The sequence below is a fragment of the Macrobrachium nipponense genome, chromosome 9 (assembly GCF_015104395.2).
Source record: "Macrobrachium nipponense isolate FS-2020 chromosome 9, ASM1510439v2, whole genome shotgun sequence".
Classification (NCBI taxonomy): domain Eukaryota; kingdom Metazoa; phylum Arthropoda; class Malacostraca; order Decapoda; family Palaemonidae; genus Macrobrachium; species Macrobrachium nipponense.
In genome coordinates this window covers 92,201,086-92,225,455 of record NC_061110.1, presented here as the reverse complement: position 1 = coordinate 92,225,455, position 24,370 = coordinate 92,201,086, and the positions used below count along the sequence as shown (strand labels likewise).

General features: G+C 36.2%; 1 protein-coding gene across 1 annotated transcript in view; it reads right to left on the bottom strand.

Moving 5' to 3' along the window:
• Nucleotides 1-6,180: 6,180 nt before the first annotated feature.
• The window catches only part of LOC135218562 (uncharacterized), a 39,154-nt gene continuing 20,964 nt past the window's right edge, over nucleotides 6,181-24,370 (bottom strand). Inside the window, exon 3 of the mRNA XM_064254938.1 lies at nucleotides 6,181-8,206. Coding sequence (XP_064111008.1) covers nucleotides 6,246-8,206 — 1,961 coding nt within the window. The 3' untranslated portion in view covers nucleotides 6,181-6,245. The remainder of the gene's footprint in view (nucleotides 8,207-24,370) is intronic.

Below are 24,370 nucleotides of genomic sequence, written 5' to 3'. Positions count from 1 at the left end.
AGTGTCTAATGCAAAGTTCAATTCCTAGTACTGGATCCAATCTCAACAACAGACAGCTTTCCAAGCTCTAGAAGCCTTGCATATATCTGGGTATAAAACCTCGGGTGGCCCATATGAGAGAGGTCCATTCCTACTTTAATTGAGGCTTCATATATCTCTGTAAAACTTACATGTAGTCCACTGCATTCTAACAGCTTACATACTTCATCAAGAACAATATTAGGAAGATAGTTGGTATTCTATTTGAAAGAAAATGCACTTCCTGAATTTGTTAAAATCTCAAAGTGTAGGCGTTAAAATAAAATTCCTGATATGGTAGGCATGGAAAACACATGGACAAATATTATATTGAGTACTACTATAAATACATCAAAGACTGACGACTATCATGCAATTACAAACAAACAAAAGGAAAACTCAAATTAGAACCAATCTTGATTAATTTCATTCCCATTTTAGGACTGAAAATTGCCAAGATTTTTGGCATTGGACAAAAATCTCACCAAAACTTTAAAATTATGTTAAACAGAAATCTTACAAAAGAAATATTTACATACACAAAGAAAAAAGAAAGCTCCTTTTGACTATACATTCAACAAAACTATAGACAATGTTAACCCTCTTACGCCGAAGCCCTAAAAATCAAAACCTCTCCCGTATGCCGAGGCAGGTTTGGAGTGAGCGCGGAAGCGGAAAAAATAATTTTTTCAAGAAATCACAGCGCACTTAGTTTTGAAGATTAAGAGTTCATTTTTGGGTCATTTTTTTGTCATTGCCTGAAGTTTAGTATGCAACCCTCAGAAATGAAAAAAAAATCATTATCATATGTTAATAATGCGATATATGATAGCAAAAAAAAAAATTGTCATACATAATTGTATTCAAATCGCGCTGTGCGAAACAAGGTTAAGGCTAACAAGTTACTTTTTTGTTGTTGTATTATACACTAAATTGCAATCATTTTGATATATAATACATTGTAAAACGATAAAAGCAACACCGAAAAAATATTATCACAAAATGATGCACGAAATCGTAACGTGCGGACGTAAACAAATATTTTTTTCAAAAATTCACCATAAATCTAAATATTGTTCTAGAGACTTCCAATTTGTTTCAAAATGAAGAAAAATGATTGAATATTACGATAATGTAAGAGTTTTAGATTAGAATTGCAGATTTTGATTATTTCGGACGAGTTAAATTTCACCAAATGTCGAAATTTTTATATATTTTTTTTATATGCAAATATTTCGGAAATTAAAAAAGCTACAACCTTCAATTAGTTAATATTAGGGTAATGCGACGTACGCATTTCAGAGATTTTCGGCCACGAATCGGCGCGCGGAGGGAAAGAAAGTTATTTTTAAAAATTCACCATAAATCTAAATATTGTGCTAGACACTTCGAATTTGTTTCAAAATGAAGATAAATGACTGTATATTGCTAGATTGTAAGAGTTTTAGCTTACAATTGTATTTTTCAACTATTTCGGTAAAGTCAAAGTTGACCGAACATGGTTTTTTTTCTATTTATCGTATTTATATGCAAATATTTCGAAAAAGAGAAAAGCTACAACCTTCAATCATTTATTTTTGTATTCTACATAAAATTGCGCACATTTTCATATATAAAACTTTATGTAATGGCTAATTTTAAATGGTGCAAACATTTCGACGTAAGGAATTTTTTTTTTTTTTTTATAAATTCACTATAAATCGAAATATTGTGCTAGAGACTTCCCATTTGTTGCAAAATGAAGGTAAATGATTGAATATTGCTAGAATATAAGAGTTTTAGCTTACAATTGCGTTTTTCAACCATTTCGGTAGAGTCAAAGTTGGCCGAAGGTTGAAATTTTTGCACTTATCGTTATTTATATAAAAATATTTCAAAACTGATAAAAGTTACAACCATGGGTTGTTTTTAGTTGTATTGTGCATGAAATTGCACACATTTCCATATATAAAACTTTATGTAACAGCAAATTTAAAATGGTGCAAACATTAGGACAATCGCACGAAAAAATTTATCGGAAGAGTTACCGCGCGGATGCAAGGAAAAAGTTTTTTCATAAATTCACCATCAATCGAAATATTGTGCTAGACGTTCAATTTGTTGCAAAATGAAGGCAAATGATTGAATGTTACTAGAATATAAGATTTTTAGCTTAAAATTGCGTTTTTCAACCATATCGGTAGAGTCAAAGTTGACCGAAGGTTGAAATTTTGGCAATTATCGTTATGTATATGAAAATATTTCAAAACTGATAAAAGCTACAATCATGAGTATTTTTTATTGTATTTTGCATGTAATTGCGCACATTTTCGTATATAATACTCCATGTAACAGATATTTTAAAATGGTGCAAAAATTATGTCAAAGTGACGAAAGAATTTTTGAGATATGTCACTGATACTTTTTAATGCGATCAGAAAGAAATTCGCGCTTGCGCGCCTGCGTAACGATTGTAAACAAAAGAACGCCTTAATCCGTGAACTCCCAGCATCCCCCAAGGCGCGTGATTCAAAAGTTTTTGGCTGGTAGGCCTATAAGTATTTTCCCGCGAATTTAAAAAAAACATTTTTGAGTCGACGTATAATACGTCCAATCAGCATACGAGAGACATTTTGACTCGACGTTTAATACGCCCAATTGGCGTAAGAGGGTTAATGGCAAAAATTATAGTTAATAAGGTTACAAAAAATATTAATAATAATGGTAGCAACTGTACATACTGCTGACCTTGTGATTATACAACACTAATTTGTACTGACTCAACACTAACTTGTGTTGATTAGTCTAGATCATCATCATGAATCAACACCAAACAAAAAGTACCACAAGATGAAAAAGGCATGTCTATGAGAGAGAAAAATTTACAACAGACAATAAAGGGATCTAATTTGCCAACCATAAAATTTACATACAAAATTGCAGATAACCAAAACACTTGAAGGAGCAAAGGGAATGATAATCAAACAATGCAGTAAACTACTACAGGAATCCCAGGGGAAATAATAAACAAACTTATATATTTGGAATAAATATCAACTCATATATAAAATCTTCATCTCCCTGTAAGCAGATGATTCTACAAATTATGAAAAGATAAGGACTCAGAAGAAAATAGTAACATAACATGTAATCAGAGGTCTTCCAATAGTGTTTAAAAAAAAAAAAAACTAAATGTATCAGTAAGACCTAAAATATATGAAAAAACAGAAGTAATACAGTAATGACCAAAAATATATTAAAACCCTAAAAAAGTATAAGAAGAAATAACACTGTACCCAGTCAGCGACAAAGGATGTGGTAAGACATAAAAACGGCAAGACAATGAAAATCAAATACTAAACAGTAATGAAGCAAAAGTAAATCGCATAGTATGCCATGTTTCATAAATCACCACCAATGCGAGATATTCAATTAGCACCTAATGGGCATAAAATTATTAAAATACAGTACTCCACAGCTCTCATGAAATTATTAAAATACAACACAGTCCTCATGAAATTATCAAAATACACCAGTAATCATAAAATTATTAAAATACCCAAATTCCTCTTGAAATGATTAAAACACACCGTAGTCCTCAATGTGGATTAAAAATATTTCATAAAAAAATTAAATACACTTCCCAACATCAATTAACAATCTGCAAATAAAGTAGTCACCAAGTTTAATAACAGAACATGAAATATAAATTCCATAAATAAACTGCACATACAGTAATACCTCAATCTTACGACATTTGAGATGCGCAAATTCACAATAGTGTGAACTTTTCATTGGAACCTAACTAATTACCATACGCAAGTATTTCACAGACATGCTAACACAAATGCAATGTTTTCAAACCCAGGAGAAACCCTGCAAGTGTTTTGTTTAATTTTTTTATGTAATTTATAAGTTTTCAAGATTTTATTTGTAAATTGAATAACATTAACTAATAAAAATAATAATTCTCTCTCTCTCTTTAACTGAGATGAGAGAATTTTTACGGTGTAGTATGTACTGTTCATTAATATTTTCAAATATTAATAATAGTAAAACAGTAATTACAAAATTCGTATGTGACTATTTTAAAGAAATAACCTTTCAATTTCACTTTTAAGTGAGAACAACTCTTCTCTATCTCTCTCTTACCGAGAGAATTTTTATGGTACATCCACTATATGTTTATTAATATTTTTAAATATCAATAATAATAATATAACTCCACCAGAAGCTCCCAAGTCCAGAGTTGTCAAATATATCAAGTAATGTGACAGGAGGAAGAGGATTGTTGATTAACAATCAATAATTTTTACTTAATTCTCTCTCTCTCTCTCCATAGTATGTAATCTTCACACACTCCTATATTTTTACCATTTATTTATTCCTTTAAGGGTAATGTATTAAGTTAACTTTTAAATGAAATTACAGTAACTTTAATTTCATTTAAAAGTTAGCTTAATATTTAGGGAGCATGATTAGGGTCATATTTAGTATTGAAACTAGAAGCCTGCATTAATTAGCATTTTTAGAGACTGTGTCAAACTTTCGCTAAAATTCCATTTGTGTGAGGGGTCTGGAACCTAACCTCACATAAGTTTGGGGTATTACTGTATGCACACACACACACACACACACACACACACACAAAAACAGCAATATTGGGACAGAATATCCATATAGGGATGACACTAGAAAGAAAAATAGATTAAGAGGATGTACCACTGTGTGTATTCTTAAAAATATAAAAATTCAAATTTCTTATACATATATAAGACTAGTATTTTGAGCAACATACAATATAAAAATTTCAGCTTCCTAACATGTATGGTTTTAGTGTAAAATAAAAATTAACAATACTGGAAAAAAGGTTTTGTGAATCCCAAGATATCCCACTGATTTTTTAACTGAATAATCCTTATAACAGCAAATATAAATGATCAATTACAATTTGAACTTTTTATTTGCATGCTACAAAAAATATATAATCTCAATTATATTAAGCTCTTATGAAATACATAAATACGTACTGGCTATATATATACATATTAATTTTAATTTTTGCAATAATATACCTGCCTTGATAACTGGATGAAAATTAAAGATTAAAAAAACTATTTAGCAGAGAACAAAAAATTTTTTCAAGATGCAGGCTGTAACACCTCACAATAAAGCAGAAGGGGCTGTATACCAGATTGACCACAAAAAGGCATACTGGATCAGCAAGGAAGGACTACCCTCAATCTAAAAACAAGGACCAAGAATAATCACTGCCCTTGATAACCCTAGCTACAGAACTGGCACTGGTACTAAGTAGCCGGAAGGCAACCTTGGATGACCTGTCTACTTGGACATACCACATCCGGTATGGGGTATATGAAGACAATCCCATCCACCTTTGTAAATGATGGATGGTCTGACAAATTGCTGGGCCACCACACACAAGCAACCCTAGCTAGAGTGACAGATCCCCTGCTAGACAGTATAACTAGTACTGACAAATAAGTACTAATGGCAGCAGACATACACACTTTGTTGCTCCTATCTTATACCAGTCAGGTCAGGCCCAGGTATCATAGTTCAGTAGTCGGGGATTTGCCAACTTGAATCATTTCCACCTAGATTAATACAAACTCCTCAACTTAAACTTAACTGGCCTTTTTCCTCTCTCTTTCCAGTTGTCCAAAGGTTTGCTAATAAGAATGAGCTGGCTTGATAACTGAGGCTTACCAAATGTACATTCACAGTATTTTTCTATGAGTTATATCCAAAAATTCCTGTTTTTTGTCAATTTCATCATAAAATGCACTTATTGTGATAATCATAAAATGCACTTATTGTGATAAAACTATTATAAAAATCAGGTTGAGAGTTTCAACTAACAAAATAGGCAGTTTTAAGCATTATTATAGGGGTTTCAACTATTCGCAGATTCTAGCTATTTGCAGGGGGTCTGGTACGCATCCCCCGCAGATACTGGGGGGGACACTGTAATGGTGAATGTGCACATTCACCTGTCAGACTTACATATTTCGTTTTCCCCCGAAAAGTTTGCCTGGGAACATTATAAGGAAGATTAAATGGTACTGGTTGCTTTAGATTAACAACATACATGATAGAAATAAGTTTGGAAGAGTTACAAAAGAAATATTTTAGGGTAATGAGAAAAATAAAACAAATAACTAGAGCATGAATAAAATTTTTTACTAAAATAAAATTATAAATTCCTAGTTTACATTCATTGTTCATCAAAACCCATCCACTTTTCTCTTTGCTGATCTTTTTAACTCAGATTTTCCTAAATGGACTGGTGTGGAAAAAACATCTAAATCAGTCTTTTTTGGAGTGAAGAAAAATGAAGTGTCATCATCAAAAGTTGTGTCCTGAACAGTGTGATCCACCTTCAGTTTCTTTGCCGAAAATGAAACATTATTAAGTTGAGGTGGTAGTCTGTACTTGAAGGGTGAGCTTCCAATTCCTTCTTTTCCTTCCATTTGGTCTTTCCACAACTCCACTAAGGAAGTGGACAAGTCATCTTTAAAATTCTTATAATAATTGGGTTTAAGATACTGTGAAAATTCCTGAGGAAGAAATTTTGCTAATCCTTCTTCTCCACTACTTAAATTATCTTTTACAAAATTATGATACTTCAACTTCTTTGTTGCAAATCTATATAGAACATAATTCTGTACACTCCAAACTTCACGACTACCATCTGAACAAAAATCATTCATTTTTGCATTGTCTTCCATGTCACTGTAGAGTTTACTAAGATTAATGCCATTTTTTTTCTCTCCTAAACCTTGTTTATTTTTTTCATTCATAGTTAATTCAATTACTTGATTTTCCCAAGTCTGAAGAATTTGTTTACCAATTCTGTCATACACTCTTTCCTGATTATCACTTACAGGAATGGAACTATTACTCTGGACATGAAAATCTTGAATAAAAATATCTCCAGTGTTATTTAAAGTGAGAAGACATAATGATGATTCATCACAGGGATTGATACACAAAGATATTCCCGTGACTCCATTACCAATTCGATCAGCATATGTATTAAACCAAATATTCTGCTGATGAGCAAATTGCAAGGTATCTCTTACAATGTTTAAATACGATGGTAAACCACTCACACCTTGACTAATGGCTTTGTTACTCAAATCTTGGTACAGGGAACATAACCTAAAATCACAGCTGCTTCCAAACATAAGTACCTCAAAATTTTTCATCATGCATCGAGTTGTGAATGATGGTGATGCAGTTAACGTGTGATCCCATTTAAGGGCTGGTAATTTACAGTATCGTTCATCCATTAAGAGAACTGTGCTGGACGTGATAGTATATAAATTATGTAATCCACTACGGACTACTTTACATATAATATCAAGAGGACTGATATAACCTTCTAAATCTCTGACATTAAATAAAGTTTCCATTTTGTTATCATTTCCTGAAGTAGGTTTACTTCGTGTGTCACATAGCCAAACCGATGATTTGTTATTCACAATCAAAGACAGTGCATGCCTGCCAAAATCACACTGATAAACGCACCTGCTCCCTTTAAGAGAGTGCTCCCAGATAGGTTCATTATTGTTAGATCTTGAACTATCATACAGGGACACCAACCCACTTGAATCCGCTGTTGCAAAATACCCAGGAACTGCATCATTCAGTGTTGCACTAGTTATTGCATCTTTATCTGTAGAATGATGTATGGACACACTTGCATCTAACTTGAAATCATTTTTCAAAGAACAATAATGTATAGCATTCTTTGAGCGAGTTAAAACACTATATTTATTATTTATTTCTTTAGCTAGCACCTGACAGATTTCACCTGAGCAATCCATAAAAATTTTACTACGTTTCTTACAACAATAAAACACCTTGTCACTTCCTTCCTCAGCATCCACGAAGTTTCTCTGAACCATTTCAGACACAATTATGCGTTGTTCCTGGTTTGGTGTAACCTCTGGATAAACTAAAAAGGTTTTACCTTGAACCTCAATTGTATCTAGATTATTTCCACCCTGATGCCACAAAAAATTATCATTTTCCTGGCACCTACACATCTGGTGGACTGCACTAGGATTTGTGAGTGGGTAAGCAAATTTAAATGATTTCTTCAGAGGAAACTTTTTACTCACATTTTTTATCCTTACAAATTTGTAGTTCTGATCTTGCACAGCGGATGATGTTGTCTCTCCTGGGAAAAAACAGGATATATAGTAATGACCTCAAGCTTATCTTACGTATTCACTCAATTTTTACTGCTATCATCATTAACCTAAATATCTGTCATAACTAACAATTTTGTAACATGTTTAAGAATGACCTCAAAGATATAATTACAGACTTAAATAAAAATTAGTTGCCTTAGAGTTATCTTCGTTATAATGTATGTCTGACATGTATTGTGAATATGGTTTTGTTTACCAAGTTCTGAATAGCTGTCACCTATAATCCTTTAATTGTCTTGTCCCTGTATCTGAGATGATTGTCTTAAACCTTTAATTGCACCCATTGTTTATGCTTGTTTGGGAAGGTTACTCATCTTCCAGGTGTGTTGGATTCTAGGTACTAATCTCTTTATAATCTCTATCTGTCAGTTATACGAATCTTCTTGTATTGTCTTTTTCCCCCTTGTATGTCAGTTTCTGTTTAGTAAAGGACGTTTAATGTCAAAAGGTCTCGCAGATACTCCTTCGTTTATTTTTCCTTCGTGGCATATACAGTGGTACCTCGAGATACGAAATTAATCCGTTCCGAGGCGGCCTTCGTATCATGAGTTTTTCATATCTTGAACCACATTTTACATATAAAATGCCTAATCCTTTCCAAGCCCTACAAAAACACCCCAGTAAATTATATTTCCAGGCCTACAACACATGTTCTAGGGTTACGACGCTGATCCGACGAAAGAAATATGATTCCAAACAGGCAAAATACTGTACATACTTGAGTAATATTCAACTGCATGTAATGTTCAACCCCATTTTTACTGCATATATTAGGACTTTAGCATATGTCCCTTAGCAATAAGCCTAGGCTATGTTAGCGGTTGCTACTGTAGCTTAGTCTATGACTCTGACATCTAAACCCAAGATGCTAAAAGCTTAGAATATGCCAATAAAATGTATAAATAATCAGTATGTACTCATTTCAAATAACTATTAATTAATCATTAACTATAATACACACAAAAAAAACCTTCCAATCGTTTGTTTACATTCAGCTCTTACGAGTACCGAACGAACGCCAAGCAATCACTTTTCCTAGGACACAGTAAGCCATAAATTTTCATTAGTATCTCTCTTCAACTAATGAAACTACCAAACAGTATAATAACCATTCATTTCTATTCTTTATTCTATCTTTACCTAATGGAGATACCGAGTTACTGACAGCTATAATGAAACATACGTAACGTAATATTAAAACAGAAGAAGAATTCTAAAAAATACGTATTTGTTGGCTTCGATGATAGCAGTCTGATTTATTTTATATTATATATCTAATTCACAATTTTTTTTATTAAATGTATTGCATGTACTCATTTCACATAATTATTAAGTAACCATTAACTATAATAAACAAAAAAACAAAAAAAGCTTCCAAACTTCTGTTTACATCCAGCACTTACGAGTATCGAACGATCGCTAAGCAATCACTTTTCCTAGTACACAGTAAGCCATAAATTTTCATTCTCTCTCTTCAACTACTGAAACTACCAAACAGTATAATAACCATTAATTTCTATTCTTTATTCTATCTTTACCTGATGTTTTTTTTTATTAAATGTATTGCATGAATAAGTTTTTCAATTTACAGCATCCTTTTACCAATAAATACATAAAGCACAAGGGATAGATGCTGACCAATAGGAGAGTAGGATCTTATGGGGTGACTAGCATCAGGGACCAATGGGAGAGCGGGAGGATGGTGGCGAGTTTACTCAGTTGGCGGCGTGGGAGTTTTAAAATTGTTCTCGGTGGTCCGGGCGAATCTCGGGACTTTACAGCAACAACCTTTCGTAACTTGAGTAATTTTCGTATAGAGCCGTAAAATTTTTCGTATTTGCTTTCGTATCTTGAGTTTTTCGTAAGTTGAGCCTTTCGTATGTCGAGGTACCACTGTATCTTTATTCATGGATTTATCACGTTCCTAACTTTCGTGATTCAGTTATACATTATATATATACGTACTATATATATATATTAATATAGTATATATATATATATATATATATATATAGATATATATATATATATATATATATATATATAATATATATATATCTATATATATATAATAATATATATATATATATATATATATATATATATATATATATATATATAATATACCCATTTAAATTTGCCCGGGATGTCCCGGTATTTATGTTGGTTCTTGCCGAAGGTTGTTGCAGATGAGATATTGCAGTCACCTGGGATATAGTTTCAGAACGGGACAGAGAATTAGCAAACCTGAATTCTCTAATATTAGGAACCATGCGTCCATATGCAGGATTCAAGTTGATAAGAAACATTTTTCTATTATTGGTGGTACAAGCCACAGTAACTACCTCACCACCCTTGAGTCTTTATACATTAAACGGCTGGTTCCGTCTTTAAACTCCAACGTATCTGCTGCTCCTCTATATCTAGCATAACTGAAGTCTTGGGTAGGTCTGCAGTCTTGGTCATTCGTTCTTCCTTCTCCACTCTAACAGGTTGTTAGGCACTGGGTCTCTCTTTTACTTTTGACACATTCTTGTGATGGTTTTTTAAAGTAAAGTTAATTCTTAAGTTTTTTCAATTTTTGATATTTTTATTTACTTTTTAATGTTATTTATAATATTTTTAATGAGTATGTTTTAATTTTACAGACTGAAGATGCACTGAGTTATGTGCGAAACGTTTTTGTAATAAACCATGGACTTTTTTATGTGTTTGATGGACCCTGCTGATTGCCTATATAAATATATATATATATATATATATATATATATATATATATATATATATATATATATATATATATATATATATATATATATATATATATATATATATATATATATATAAATAAATATAAATAAATATATATATATATATATATATATATATATATATATATATATAATATATATATATATATATATATATATATATATATATATATATATATATATATATATATATATAATGTATAACTGAATCAAGAAAGTTAGGAAAGTGATAAATCCATACATAAGAGTACAGTGGTACCTCGACATACGAAAGGCTCAACTTACGAAAAACTCGAGATACGAAAGCAAATACCAAAAATTTATTAATTCCGAGGTAGAGCGAATTAGATATTAAAGGACATTTGTAGCTCGATACATGTATATGAATCACGGTAATGTGATAGACTTACATATATATATATACTATATATATATGTGTGTGTATATATATATATATATATATATATATATATATATATATATATATATATATATATATATATATATATGAACGGAGAAAGCAGGCGAGTCAGCCAAAGTGATAAAATGCACAGGGAGCAGGAGCAGGAACAAACATGGCGAAGTATTTTACACTTTATTCCGACGTGTTTCGCACTCAGCAGAATGCATCTTCAGGGTCTGTATAATAAATAATGACTAATATATATTAACCCTCTTACGCTGATTGGACGTATTAAACGTCGTGTCAAAATGTCTCCCGTATGCCGATTGGACGTATCATACGTCGGCTCAAAAAAGTTTTTTTTTAAATTCGCGGAAAAATACTTATAGGCCTACCAGCCGAAAACTTTTGTATCACGCGCCTTGGGGGATGCTGGGAGTTTACAATCGCTACATAGGCGCGCAAGCGCGAATTTCTTTCTTATCGCACTAAAAAGTATCGCGCACATCTCGGAAATTATTTCGTCACTTTGACATAATTTTTGCACCATTTTAAATTATCCTTTACAAGAATTATTATATATTAAAATGTGCGCAATTTCATGTAAAATACAACAAAAAAATACTCATGATTGTAGCTTTTATCAGTTTTGAAATATTTTCATATAAATAACGATAAGTGCAAAAATTTCAACCTTCGGTCAACTTTGACTCTACAGAAATGGTCGAGAAACGCAATTGTAAGCTAAAATTCTTATATTATAATAATATTCAATCATTTGCCTTCATTTTGCAACAAATTGGACGTCTCTAGCACAATATTTAGATTTATGGTTAATTTATGAAAAAACTTTTTCCTCACGTTCGTGCGATAACTCTTCCGATAAATTTTTTCGTGCGATTGTCCTAATGTTTGCACCCTTTTAAATTTGCCGTTACATAAAGTTTTATATATGGAAATGTGCGCAATTTCATGCACAATACAACAAAAAACAACCCATGGTTGTAGCTTTTATCAGTTTCGAAATATTTTCATATAAATAATGTTAAGTGCAAAAATTTCACCTTTCGGTCAACTTTGACTCTACCGAAATGGTCGAAAAACGCAATTGTAAGCTAAAACTCTTATATTCTAGTAATATTCAATCATTTACCTTCTTTTTGCAACGACTTGGAAGTCTCTAGCACAATATTTCGATTTATGGTGAATTTATGAAAAAAAAAAAAACATTTTCCTTACGTTCGCGCGGTAACTCTTCCGAAAAAATCAGAATTTTTTTGTGCGATTGTCGAAATGTTTGCACCATTTAAAATTAGCTGTTACATAAAGTTTTATATATGAAAATGTGCGCAATTTCATGTAGAATACAACTAAAATGATTGAAGGTTGTAGCTTTTCTCTTTTTTCGAAATATTTGCATATAAATCACGATAAATAGAAAAAAAACCACGTTCGGTCAAATTTGACTCTACTGAAATAGTTGAAAAACGCAATTGTAAGCTAAAACTCTTACGGCCTAGTAATATTCCGTCATTTTTCTTCATTTTGAAACAAATTTGAAGTCTCTAAAACAATATTGTGATTTACTGTGAATTTTTGAAAAATATATTTACCTTCACTCCGCGCGCCGATTCGCGGCCGCAAGTCTCCGAAATACGTACATCGCATTATCCTAATATTTGCTCCTTTTCATATTAGCCTTTTTATAGTTTCATATATCAAAATGTGCGCAAATTCATGAAGAATACAATAAAAAATAATTGAAGGTTGTAGCTTTTTCCATCTCCGAAATATGTGCATATAAAAAAATATATATATAAAAATTTCGACATTCGGTCAAATTTAACTCTTCCGAAATGGTCGAAATCTGCAATTCTAATCTAAAACTCTTACAGTATCGTAATATTCAATCATTTGTCTTAATTTTGAAATAAATTGGAAGTCTCTAGAACAATATTTAGAATTACGGTGAATTTTTTAAAATAACATTATTTTACGTCCGCGCGTTACGAATTCGTACATCATTTTGTGATAATATTTTTCTGGTCTTGCTTTTATTGTTTTACTATGTATTATATATCAAAAGGATTGCAATTTAGTGTACAATACAACGAAAAAAAATTAACTCGTTAGCTTTGACCGTTTTTTGCACAGCGTGATTTGAATACAATTATCTATGAATTTTTTTTTTCGCTACCATATATTGCATTATTTACATATGATAATGATATTATTTTTCATTTCTGATGATTGCATACTAAACTTCAGGCAATGAAAAAAAATGAGCCAAAAATGAACTCTTAATCTTCAAAACTAAGCGCGCTGTGATTTTTTGAAAAAATTATTTTTTCCGCTTCCTCGCTCACTCCAAACCGGCGCCGGCATACAGGAGAGGTTTTGATTTTTAGGGCTTCGGCGTAAGAGGGTTTAATTGATTTGAAAGTAGTCTAAAAATTATTTACAAACTAGTTAAAATGAAAACCGAAACTTCACACATAGATAAAATTACACTAACAATTGATAAAACAACATGAGAAATTAAAAGCACATACGTTAGTTAAAAGATCAGATAGAAAGTTAAAACAAAAAACTAAATAAATAAATTAGTAAAATACAAAGTTAAAAAATATTTGAGGAGCATTGGGGGTTGACCTACCATGGTAAGAGATAAATAAAAACTAAAAGAATGTACACAGAAACATAGGCTTAAGAAAGATACAACGGGGTGGAGGTGGTCTGGTTGTTCAACTGTGGAACAAGTTGTTTAATAAAAAGGCTCTCCAGGATCAATAGTTCATTTGGGCTGGAGGTTTGACCAACAATAATAAAATCCTCATATTTAATATCAACTTTACATTTTTTGCTATGTTCACGTATACTGAGGACAAACAACGGCTATGCAGATCAAATTATCGAAGCAGCAGATCAAATTATCGAAGCAGCAATTAAAAAGAAAATGGACGAATTTTACCAACCCAACACGATGACGAAAAACGAGGAGAACTTGATTATTTACCATCGTGTACATTATGGGTCTGCATACAAAGAGGATTGCTGCACACTACGCGGGATAATAAACAGAGGCGTAACCCCAAAAGCCCCTTACCATAAAATAAGCATCAGGATATATAGTAAGCCCAACCTTGTAGCAGCCTTAATAATGAAGAACAGCACCGCTCCGGGGGGACCGAAGGAGATGTGCACGAATGTAGTTTACAAATTTACTTGTCCAGAGGAGGTGTGTAAACCTCACAGCCAAAACTACATCGGGCACACTACAACGACCCTTCGGAGACGTCTGCTGGCTCATAGAAATCAAGGGGCCATCCATCAACATTACATAGATGTTCACGACAGGAAGCCATCTCTACAAGAGCTCATAGAAGGCACCCAGGTCGTGCACAGAGAAGACAACTATGGTCGCCTCGGAAGCGGTGAGCATCGCTATTCAGAAGCCGACCTTGAACGTCCAACAAGAATCGGACCATATACTCCCCTCCAGCAGGAGAAGGAATACGCAAGCCAACAGGGACCAGACAGCGCACCCCAATCCACCGAGAACATCGCGCCCCTTGGAAGACATGAGAAGACCCAGCGTCAGCGGAAGTCAAGTAACATCCTTGCTCAGGTCGCTGAGACCACGCCCAACACGAATCAGCAGCCGTTAACCAACGTAGACCATTTGGGGACACACACACACACACACACACACACACACACACACACACACACACACACACACACACACACACACACACTCACTCACTCACTCAAATTTAAATCATACACATTTATGTATAAACAGAAATTATCTCTTGTACCTTTATGCATGCTATAAAATATATACATATATTTTTATTCCTGTATTTAGATTTCTATATTCATTTCCATTCCTGTATGTAATTTTGTAATTTTTATCTAAAACCAACATGTAACATATTAAATTTTAAACATACATTTAAGGAAACTCTAGCACATGGCATTGTATTTTGAATATTTATTTAACCACTGTTTAAACTTTCACTCTTATTGTCACAGTACATATGTCCTTATGTTCTTTGTATCCAAAACAACACTCTTAAGCTGTTAATCCCTAGACTAACCAGTACCCATACTTCAAGGTCATACCTCCCACACGATGAAATAAATAGGCCGAAAGGTCAGATTGTAAGTTAGTAGTCGCTTGATAATGCCACAAGGCGAAACAGCTGTCGTGACAAAATTCAATAAATGGAAGAAGGAAGTCTGCGTATTTTTCACCAGAAATTGACGAACGAGAATCGGAAAATACTTATTGATGCCATTAAAGCAATTGCTTTTAACGAATATTATATATATATATATATATATATATATATATATATATATATATATATATATATATATATATATATATATATATACATATACATATACATATATACTATATACACACATATATATATATATATATATATATATATATATATATATATATATATATATATATATATATATATATATATAATATATATATATATAGTGGTACCTCGAGATACGAGTTTAATTCGTTCCAGAACCGAGCTCATAAGTCAATCGGCTCGTATCTCAAACGAATTTCTCCCATTTAAAATAACTGAATTCAATTTAATCCGTTCCGGACCTATGAAAAATCCCCAAACCATTGTAAATTATGAATAAAGATATGTTTTTAAATAACAAACATGATATTGTTATGATACAATAAAGTTTCATACATACTTACCTGGCAGATATATACATAGCTAAGACTCCGTTGTCCCCGACAGAAATTCAAATTTTGCGCCACTCGCTACAGGTAGGTCAGGTGATCTACCGGCCTGCCCTGGGCGGCAGGACTAGGAACCATTCCCGTTTTCTATCATATTTTCTCTCTTCCACCTGTCTCCTGCGGGGAGGCTGGGTGGGCCATTAATCGTATATATCTGCCAGGTAAGTATGTATGAAACTTTATTGTATCATAACAATATCATTTTCATACAATCAACTTACCTGTCAGATATATACATAGCTGATTGGCACCCTTTGGTGGAGGGTAAGAGACAGCTACTTATGGAATAGACAGGTAAACAACATATGTTGTAGGTATAAATAAACCTTGGTTCCTACCTGATAGGTGGTAGACTTTGTGGGTGCTGCCCAGGAGTCTGCATCACCTCAAGAAACTTTAGTGAGATATATGATCTATGGCCAAGAGTTCTTGTGGGTTTGCCGATGGGGTCTTATCCGCTTACTCGGCAGAGCCTGAAAGGACTTTGTCAATGGGTGCTGATCCACTTATATGACAATACACCTTTGAAGGAGCACACAACCAATCCCGACCACCTGATCCTAACCACCGTATTAGTATTAAAAATTGTTCCGAGTTATCCCCAAACTCTTCACAACAACCATAACTCAAAAACACATTATGCACACACATAATTTAAAAAAAAAATTTTATACTCATCTAATAAGATATCACAAGAGTTCCTTACTGAACAATAGTGACTGGCCGCCAGTGCGACGTCTGCACTTTGTCAGCAGAAAGTCTAGAACATATCTAATAGACGGTAAGTATAAATTAAGGATTGGTGTTAGCTCCTATACCCAGTATCGTATCCGCTGACATGAAAGGACCTATAGAAAAACAATTCTCATAGGTCACACGAACATCTCTCAAGTAGTGAGATGCAAATACTGAGTTGCATCTCCAAAATGTCGCTTCCAAGATGTTCTTTAGCGACATATTTTTATGAAACGAGAGAGATGTCGCTACTGCTCTTACTTCATGAGCTTTCACTTTTAGAAGTCGAAAAGCGTCGTCAGGAAAGATCTTATGCGCATCTGTAATGACGCTTCTTACAAAGAACGCTAGAGCATTCTTGGACATCAGTCTTGTGGGGTCTTTTACCGCGCACCAAAGACCTTGTGTCGAGCCCCCATCTGGTGTTTTCTCTGAAGATAGAATTTCAGAGCTTTTACAGGACAAAGAGATCTTTCTGCCTCTCTCCCGACGAGACTCGATAAACCTTTAACCTCGAAGGTCCTAGGCCAGGGATTCGAGGGATTCTCGTTTTTAGCCAGAAATAAAGCTTTAAACGAGCAAATGGCCGAGTCCCCCTTAAATCCTACTTTATCCTCTAGAGCATGCAGTTCACTAACTCTTTTTGCTGTGGCTAAAGCTAATAGGAACAAACATTTTCTAGTCAGGTCTCGAAAAGATGCCAGATGAGGAGGTTCGAACTTATCAGATGAAAGGAATTTTAAAACTACATCAAGGTTCCAGCTAGGAGGAGCTGGCCCCGACGACTTCGTAGTCTCAAAGGATCTTATGAGATCGTGGAGATCCTTATTCTCTGTTAGATCTAGTCCTCTATTCCTGAAGACTGAAGAAAGCATACTTCTGTAACCCTTTATTGTGGGCACAGATGGATGCGAATCTTCCCTCAAGAATAAAAAGAAATCAGCGATTTCCGTCATAGAGGTAGTGGAGGAGGACAACTTCTTAGACTTGCACCACCTTCTAAAAACTTCCCACTTAGACTGATATACTCGTCTAGTGGAAGCTCTGCGGGCTCTCGCAATCGCGCTGCAACTTTGCGAGAAAACCCTCTCGCTCTGACAAGTCTTTCGATAGTCGAAAGGCAGTCAGAGCGAGAGCAGGGAGGTTTTGATGATACCTCTGGAAGTGTGGTTGTTTGAAAAGATCCGTCCTTCTTGGGAGGGATCTGGGAAAATCTACTGTCCACTCCACCACCTCTGTGAACCAGTCTTGTGCTGGCCAAAAGGGGGCTATCAGGGTCATCCGTGTTCCTTCTGAAGCCACAAATTTCTTCAGAACTAGTCCCAGGATCTTGAACAGAGGAAAAGCGTAGACGTCTACGTGAGACCAGTCTAGTAGGAAGGCATCGACCATCAGAGCTCTGGGATCTTCTACCACCGAACAAAATACCTCGTCTTTTGGAAAGGAATGTGGCGAAGAGATCCACATGAGGAGTCCCCCAAAGAGACCAGAGACTCTGACACACTTCTGAGTGGAGGGTCCACTCTGTGTGAAGGACCTGGTTCCTCCTGCTGAGCCTGTCCGCCCTTACGTTTCTTACTCCCTGAATAAATCTCGTAAGCAGGGAGATATTCCTCTGGGAAGTCCAAAGCAGTAGGTCTCTTGCCAGTTCGTAAAGGAACAAGGAGTGAGTCCCTCCTTGTTTCCGAATGTAGGTCAACGCTGTGGTATTGTCCATATTTACTTGAACAACTTGGTTCGATACCAAAGGTTCTAGGCTCTTTAGAGCCAGATGTACGGCAAAGAGCTCCTTGCAGTTTATGTGCCAGGACACCTGCGCTGCTTCCCAGATGCCTGACACCTCTCTCGAGCCTAAAGTTGCTCCCCAACCCTTCTCCAACGCGTCGGAGTATAACACTAGGTTTGGGTTCTGAACCTTCAGGGAGATTCCCTTGTTCTCCTTCAATGGGGGCAACCACCATTCCAAGGGCAGCTTCATCTCCACTGGAATGGGAAAGGCGTCTGATAGATTTCCTGTCTTCCAACTCCAAGACCTCTTGAGAAAGAATTGAAGTGGACGAATATGCAGTCTTCCTAGAGGAAAGAACTGATCGAGTGAGGAAAGGGTTCCCAGAAGGCTTAACCATTCCCTTGCCAACATCCGTTCTTTCCTTAAGAAGAGAGAGACTTTCTCCAAGCCTCTTGCGAGTCTCTCTTGCGAAGGAAATACTCGAAAACCCTGAGAATCCATCTGAATCCCCAGATAGACTAAGTTCTGTCTGGGGGTCAGCTGCGACTTCTTGAGGTTCACGAGTAATCCCAACGACTTGATCAAGTTCATGGTCAGAATAAGGTCCTCCAAACACTGTCTCTCTGATCTGGCCCTGATGAGCCAGTCGTCCAGATACAGAGAGATATTCACCCCTTTTAGGTGAAGAAACCTCGCCACATTCTTCATCAGGCTTGTGAAGACCTGAGGAGCTGTGGAAAGGCCGAAACACAAGGCCCTGAACTGAAAGATCCTTCCCTCCGCCATGAAACGGAGGTACTTCTTCGACAAAGGGTGAATCGGTATGTGAAAATAGGCGTCCTGGAGATCCAGAGACACCATCCAATCTCCTTGGCGTAAAGCTGAAAAGACTGAGGCCGAAGTCTCCATGGAGAACTTCTCCTTCTGAACAAATTTGTTCAGAGCGCTGACGTCCAGTACTGGTCTCCAGCCCCCCCGAGGCCTTTGCAACCAGAAAAAGGCGATTGTAAAACCCCGGGGAGTTTTGATCCAGTACTAGTTCTATCGCTCTCTTGTCCCACATCTGATCCACCATCAGTCGAAGAGTATCCCTCAGTACAGGGTCCCTGTATTTGGCTGACAGTTCCCGCGGAGTTGACGTTAGGGGAGGACTGTCGTGGAAAGGTATAATGTATCCTTTCCTTATCATGGACAAAGATGAGGCGTCCGTGCCTATACATGCCCAGGCCTCTGCAAATTCCAAGAGCCTGGCACCTACTGGTGTTTGGAGGAGAGAAGCATCATTTACCCTTTTTAAAGGGACGGAAGGCAGACCTACCTCTCTTCTCAGGAGCCTTCCTTCTTGAGGGTGCTCTGGAGGTAGGGCCTCCTCGAAAGGGCTGAACCAAAGTACTCGGTCCTTTCTTTTCCACCGCAGTCGCAGGTCTCTTCTTCCTTGATGACTGAGTAAGAAGGTCTTGAGTCGCCTTCTCAGTTAATGATCGAGAAATGTCTTTCACTAACTGAGAAGGAAACAAAAAGTCTGATAAGGGAGAGTACAAAAGTGCTGCTCTCTGAGAGTGGGAGACTGCTTTGGTCAAAAAAGCACTGAAGACTGTCCTCTTCTTAAGAAGTCCCGCTCCAAATAAAGATGAGATTTCTAAAGAGCCATCTTGTACTGCCCTTGTCGATACACGACAGTATACAAAGGAGAACTTCTGGGTCAAGTCCTTCTGAATCATGCGCCTTCTTGGACATCACCCCAAGGGACCAATCTAAGAAGTTGAAAACTTCCAATACATGGAAGAGCCCCTTGAGGAGATGATCCAGTTCTGAAATGCCCCAAGTCACACAGGCAGAGTTCAAACCGTGTCTTCTCGACGCATCGACTAACGTCGAAAAGTCCGCTTCAGCCGAAGACGGGAGAGAAAGGCCCATATTCTCTCCCGTCTTATACCAAATGTCCCTTTTTCCAGCGAGTCTCGCTGGGGGCATGCAGAAGACCGTCCTGACCAGCTCCTTCTTCGAATCCATCCACGAATTCAAAGACTGAAGAGCCCTCTTCATAGAAATAGTGGGTTTCATTCTAAGAAAAGATGAAGACTTCTTAGCCTTTGCGCTCGAAAACAGAGAGCGCGGAGAAGGAGAAGCGGCAGTGGTTAAAGCGTCTCCATATTCTTCAAGAAGCAGGGCTGTCAAGACTTTGTAGCTTGACAGTCCTTCTCTTCCACGATTCTCGTCTTCTGAGTTCTCCTCTAACTCGGGGTCTAGAGGAAACTCCGTCGAAAAATCAGGACGTCTTTCCTCTGGGGGAGACAAACTCCTGATAGGAGAGGGACTAAGGGAGTGATAATCTCTCCTCTTCATAAAAGTTTGAGCTTTGAGAGAAGCTTCCCGCTTGGCTGGCGCCACACGCTTAGGTGGCTCCTCATATAAGGATGACACCTCGCGCTTGGATGACGCCTCTCGTCCGCCGAGCGTCCTGGCTGACGCCTCGCGCTTGGCTGACTCCTCACGTCTGGATGACGCCTCGCGCCTGGAAGACGTCTCGCACTCAACTGGCGTCCTGGCTGGCGCCTTGCGCTTAGATGACGCTTCACGTCCGGAATGAGTCCTGGCTGGAGTCTCTCGTCTGGCTGATTCCACGCCTCTGTATGACGCCTCGATCCTGGAAGACGCCTCACGTTTAGCTGGCGTCTTGTCTTGCGCTTCGCGTCTGGTATATGCCTCTCTCGATCTCGATCTAGATAGAAAATCTTCTTCTACTTGTTTGGAAGACGAAGCTTCATGTCTGAAAGGACGAGACTTCTTGATCGGAAGAGAAACGTCCTTCTTACGAGGAGGATCTCTAGCCAAAACTCCCACCAATGAGGCTAGCTGCTCTTGGACAGCAAGAAGAATTTTCCTTGAAGCTTCTCCCACGTCTTCTTCAATGGGAGGAGAAGGAGAATTCGAAGGTGAGCGATCCGCTACGTCCATGTAGGGAGACGTTGACGCAACCTTTGCCTTTTTGATTGAAGAGGGAGCTTCATCTGAGAAGCGCTCCGGGCTTGAATTCAAATCAGGTTCTCTATAATGCCTTTTCAGGGGCCTGGAAAGGTCCGAATCCTTCCACCCTTGTTTAGGTGAAGGAGAGGGAGAGGAAGAGAAACACTCTCGCAGGACGCTTTTTCTAAAGCGGTCCTGAGCAGCCTGAAGCGAAACAGAGCCTGCTGAAGGGACGTCTGACCGTTGGGGATTCCCCACGACCTCCTTAAGGCTTTCGACTTTCCTTCTCCTCTGGGCATGGGAGCTTGGAAGCGGTCTAGGCCTGGGAGCGTCGCAGAGACAGTCAAACAACACTGGGAGCACTCACTTCACTAAACACTTCACTTTCACTATCCTTACCTTGTAAGAAAGCCATTTTGGACTTCATCTTAGAGATAGTAGCCTTCAGATCGGCGATTTTAGAGGCCGATTCTGAAAGTAAAGCTTGTGAATGATTCGACACAGAGGGGGAGAATCAAAATCATTAAGATTAGAGATAGGGTCAATAAAAGGCTCAATAGGCCTTGTACTCACACTCTTCAAACGTCTAACTCTATCCCTCTCTAACTTCCTCAAATAAAAAGTTAGAGTCTTCCATTCTTCTGCATTCAACCCCTCACATTCATGACAGGTATTAGAAGAACATTCAAACCCCCTACATTTACGACATACAGTGTGAGGATCAACCGAAGCCTTCGGTATCCTCACCTTGCAGCCTACATTCACACACATTCTCACACTCACATTTGAGTCAGACATACTGAGAAAAATCAAAAAGCAAGTCCAAATTCAGTCCACAGTAGCGAATGCCGAAAACCACGATCCAGATACGTCACCAAAAAGCCGAGAACCGATGATCACAAGGTTGAAATAAGAATCTAAGTCAGGAGGTAGTAACAACAATGTTGATACCACCGGCGACAGAGAAAATATGATAGAAAACGGGAATGGTTCCTAGTCCTGCCGCCCAGGGCAGGCCGGTAGATCACCTGACCTACCTGTAGCAAGTGGCGCGAAATTTGAATTTCTGTTGGGGACGACGGAGTCTTAGCTATGTATATATCTGACAGTAAGTTGATTGTATGAAAATGTATAATTAACAAATACATAACAAAATATGAAATAAAGAAATAAAAGTTATTTAGCATAATAGTCTTACTTTGGAGACAGACGAGTGCGGCTAACGAAGGTGAACGGCAAGGAGGAGGGAGGGGGGAAGGGATGTAGGCACTCTAGACACGTACGTAAACGGCACTTTTTTAGAACTTAAAACTATTTTCGTAACTTTAAAACTAAAACTACACTTTCCTTATTTCAAATTAAAGAAAAAACGTAAAACAATGCACTTAACTTTAAACTTAAACTAAGCTTAACATTTACATAAATTTAATTATCACTTGTTTTTACCTTCTTGGCTGCACTTTCTGTACTTTCACTCGCAGCTCTTTTCAATAAAAATGTATCCAAAGAACTTTGCTTTTGCCTGCCTTTCAAAATGCTTAGAAAATGTGACAAACAAGTGTCATTAAAAAGCGCTGAAGCACGACCAGTTGCCACTTTTTCTGGGGTGTTTCTTTTCAATGAAATTGACAGCTTTTCCACCCACATTGCCAGCATGTCTTTAATTTCACCTGTAGAAATCACTTCCTCCGGCTCTTCCTCCTCCTCACTCGTGTTAATCTCTTCCAGAACCTTCGTGTGTTGCATCATCTGCAGCTCCTTCAACTCCTCAGTTGAGAGTTCCTCCTCATGTTCTTCGACGAGTTCGTTGACATCACCCTCATCTACCTCCAGACCCATCGACTTTCCGAGAGATACAATCTCCTCCAACTCTTCTTGCTCGGTCTCGGGCTCAAACCCTTCGAAATCTCTTTCTGCAACAGCATCAGGCCATAACTTTTTCCATGCATAACTTTTTCCATCGCAGTTGAACACCTGTTGCGGGATGTAGCCTTCCCTCGCAACAAGCGCAGCGAACTTTTGGATGTACGTATCGGCTGCTTTCACGTCTGCAATCGCAGCTTCGCCATGCCTCACCACTGAATGGATGCCAGTTCTCTTCTTAAAATTATCAAATCAGCCATGGCTTGCCTTAATATATATATATATATATATATATATATATATATATAATATATATATATATATATATATATATATATATATATATATGACTGGTAAAGTGTTCTGTAACAACAGAATTCCATCTAATAAAAGGAGCCCATAAAAACACCAAAATGTAGAGAGAAAAGTTACTATATTCAGAGACTGCTGTCTCCTCTTTCTATACCTGAAGAGAGAGACAGCAGTCTCTGAAATATAGTACTTTTCTCTCTACATTTTGGTGTTTGTTTTATGGGCTCCTTTTATTAGATATATATATATATATATATATATATATATATATATATATATATATACATACATATACATATACATATCCATATATATATATATATATATATATATATATATATATATAATATATATATACATATACATATACATATCCATATATATATATATATATATATATATATATATATATATATATATATCTATATATATATATATATATATATATATAATATATATATATATATATATATATATATATATATATATATATATATATATAATATATATATATATATATATATATATATATATATATAATATATATATATATATATATAT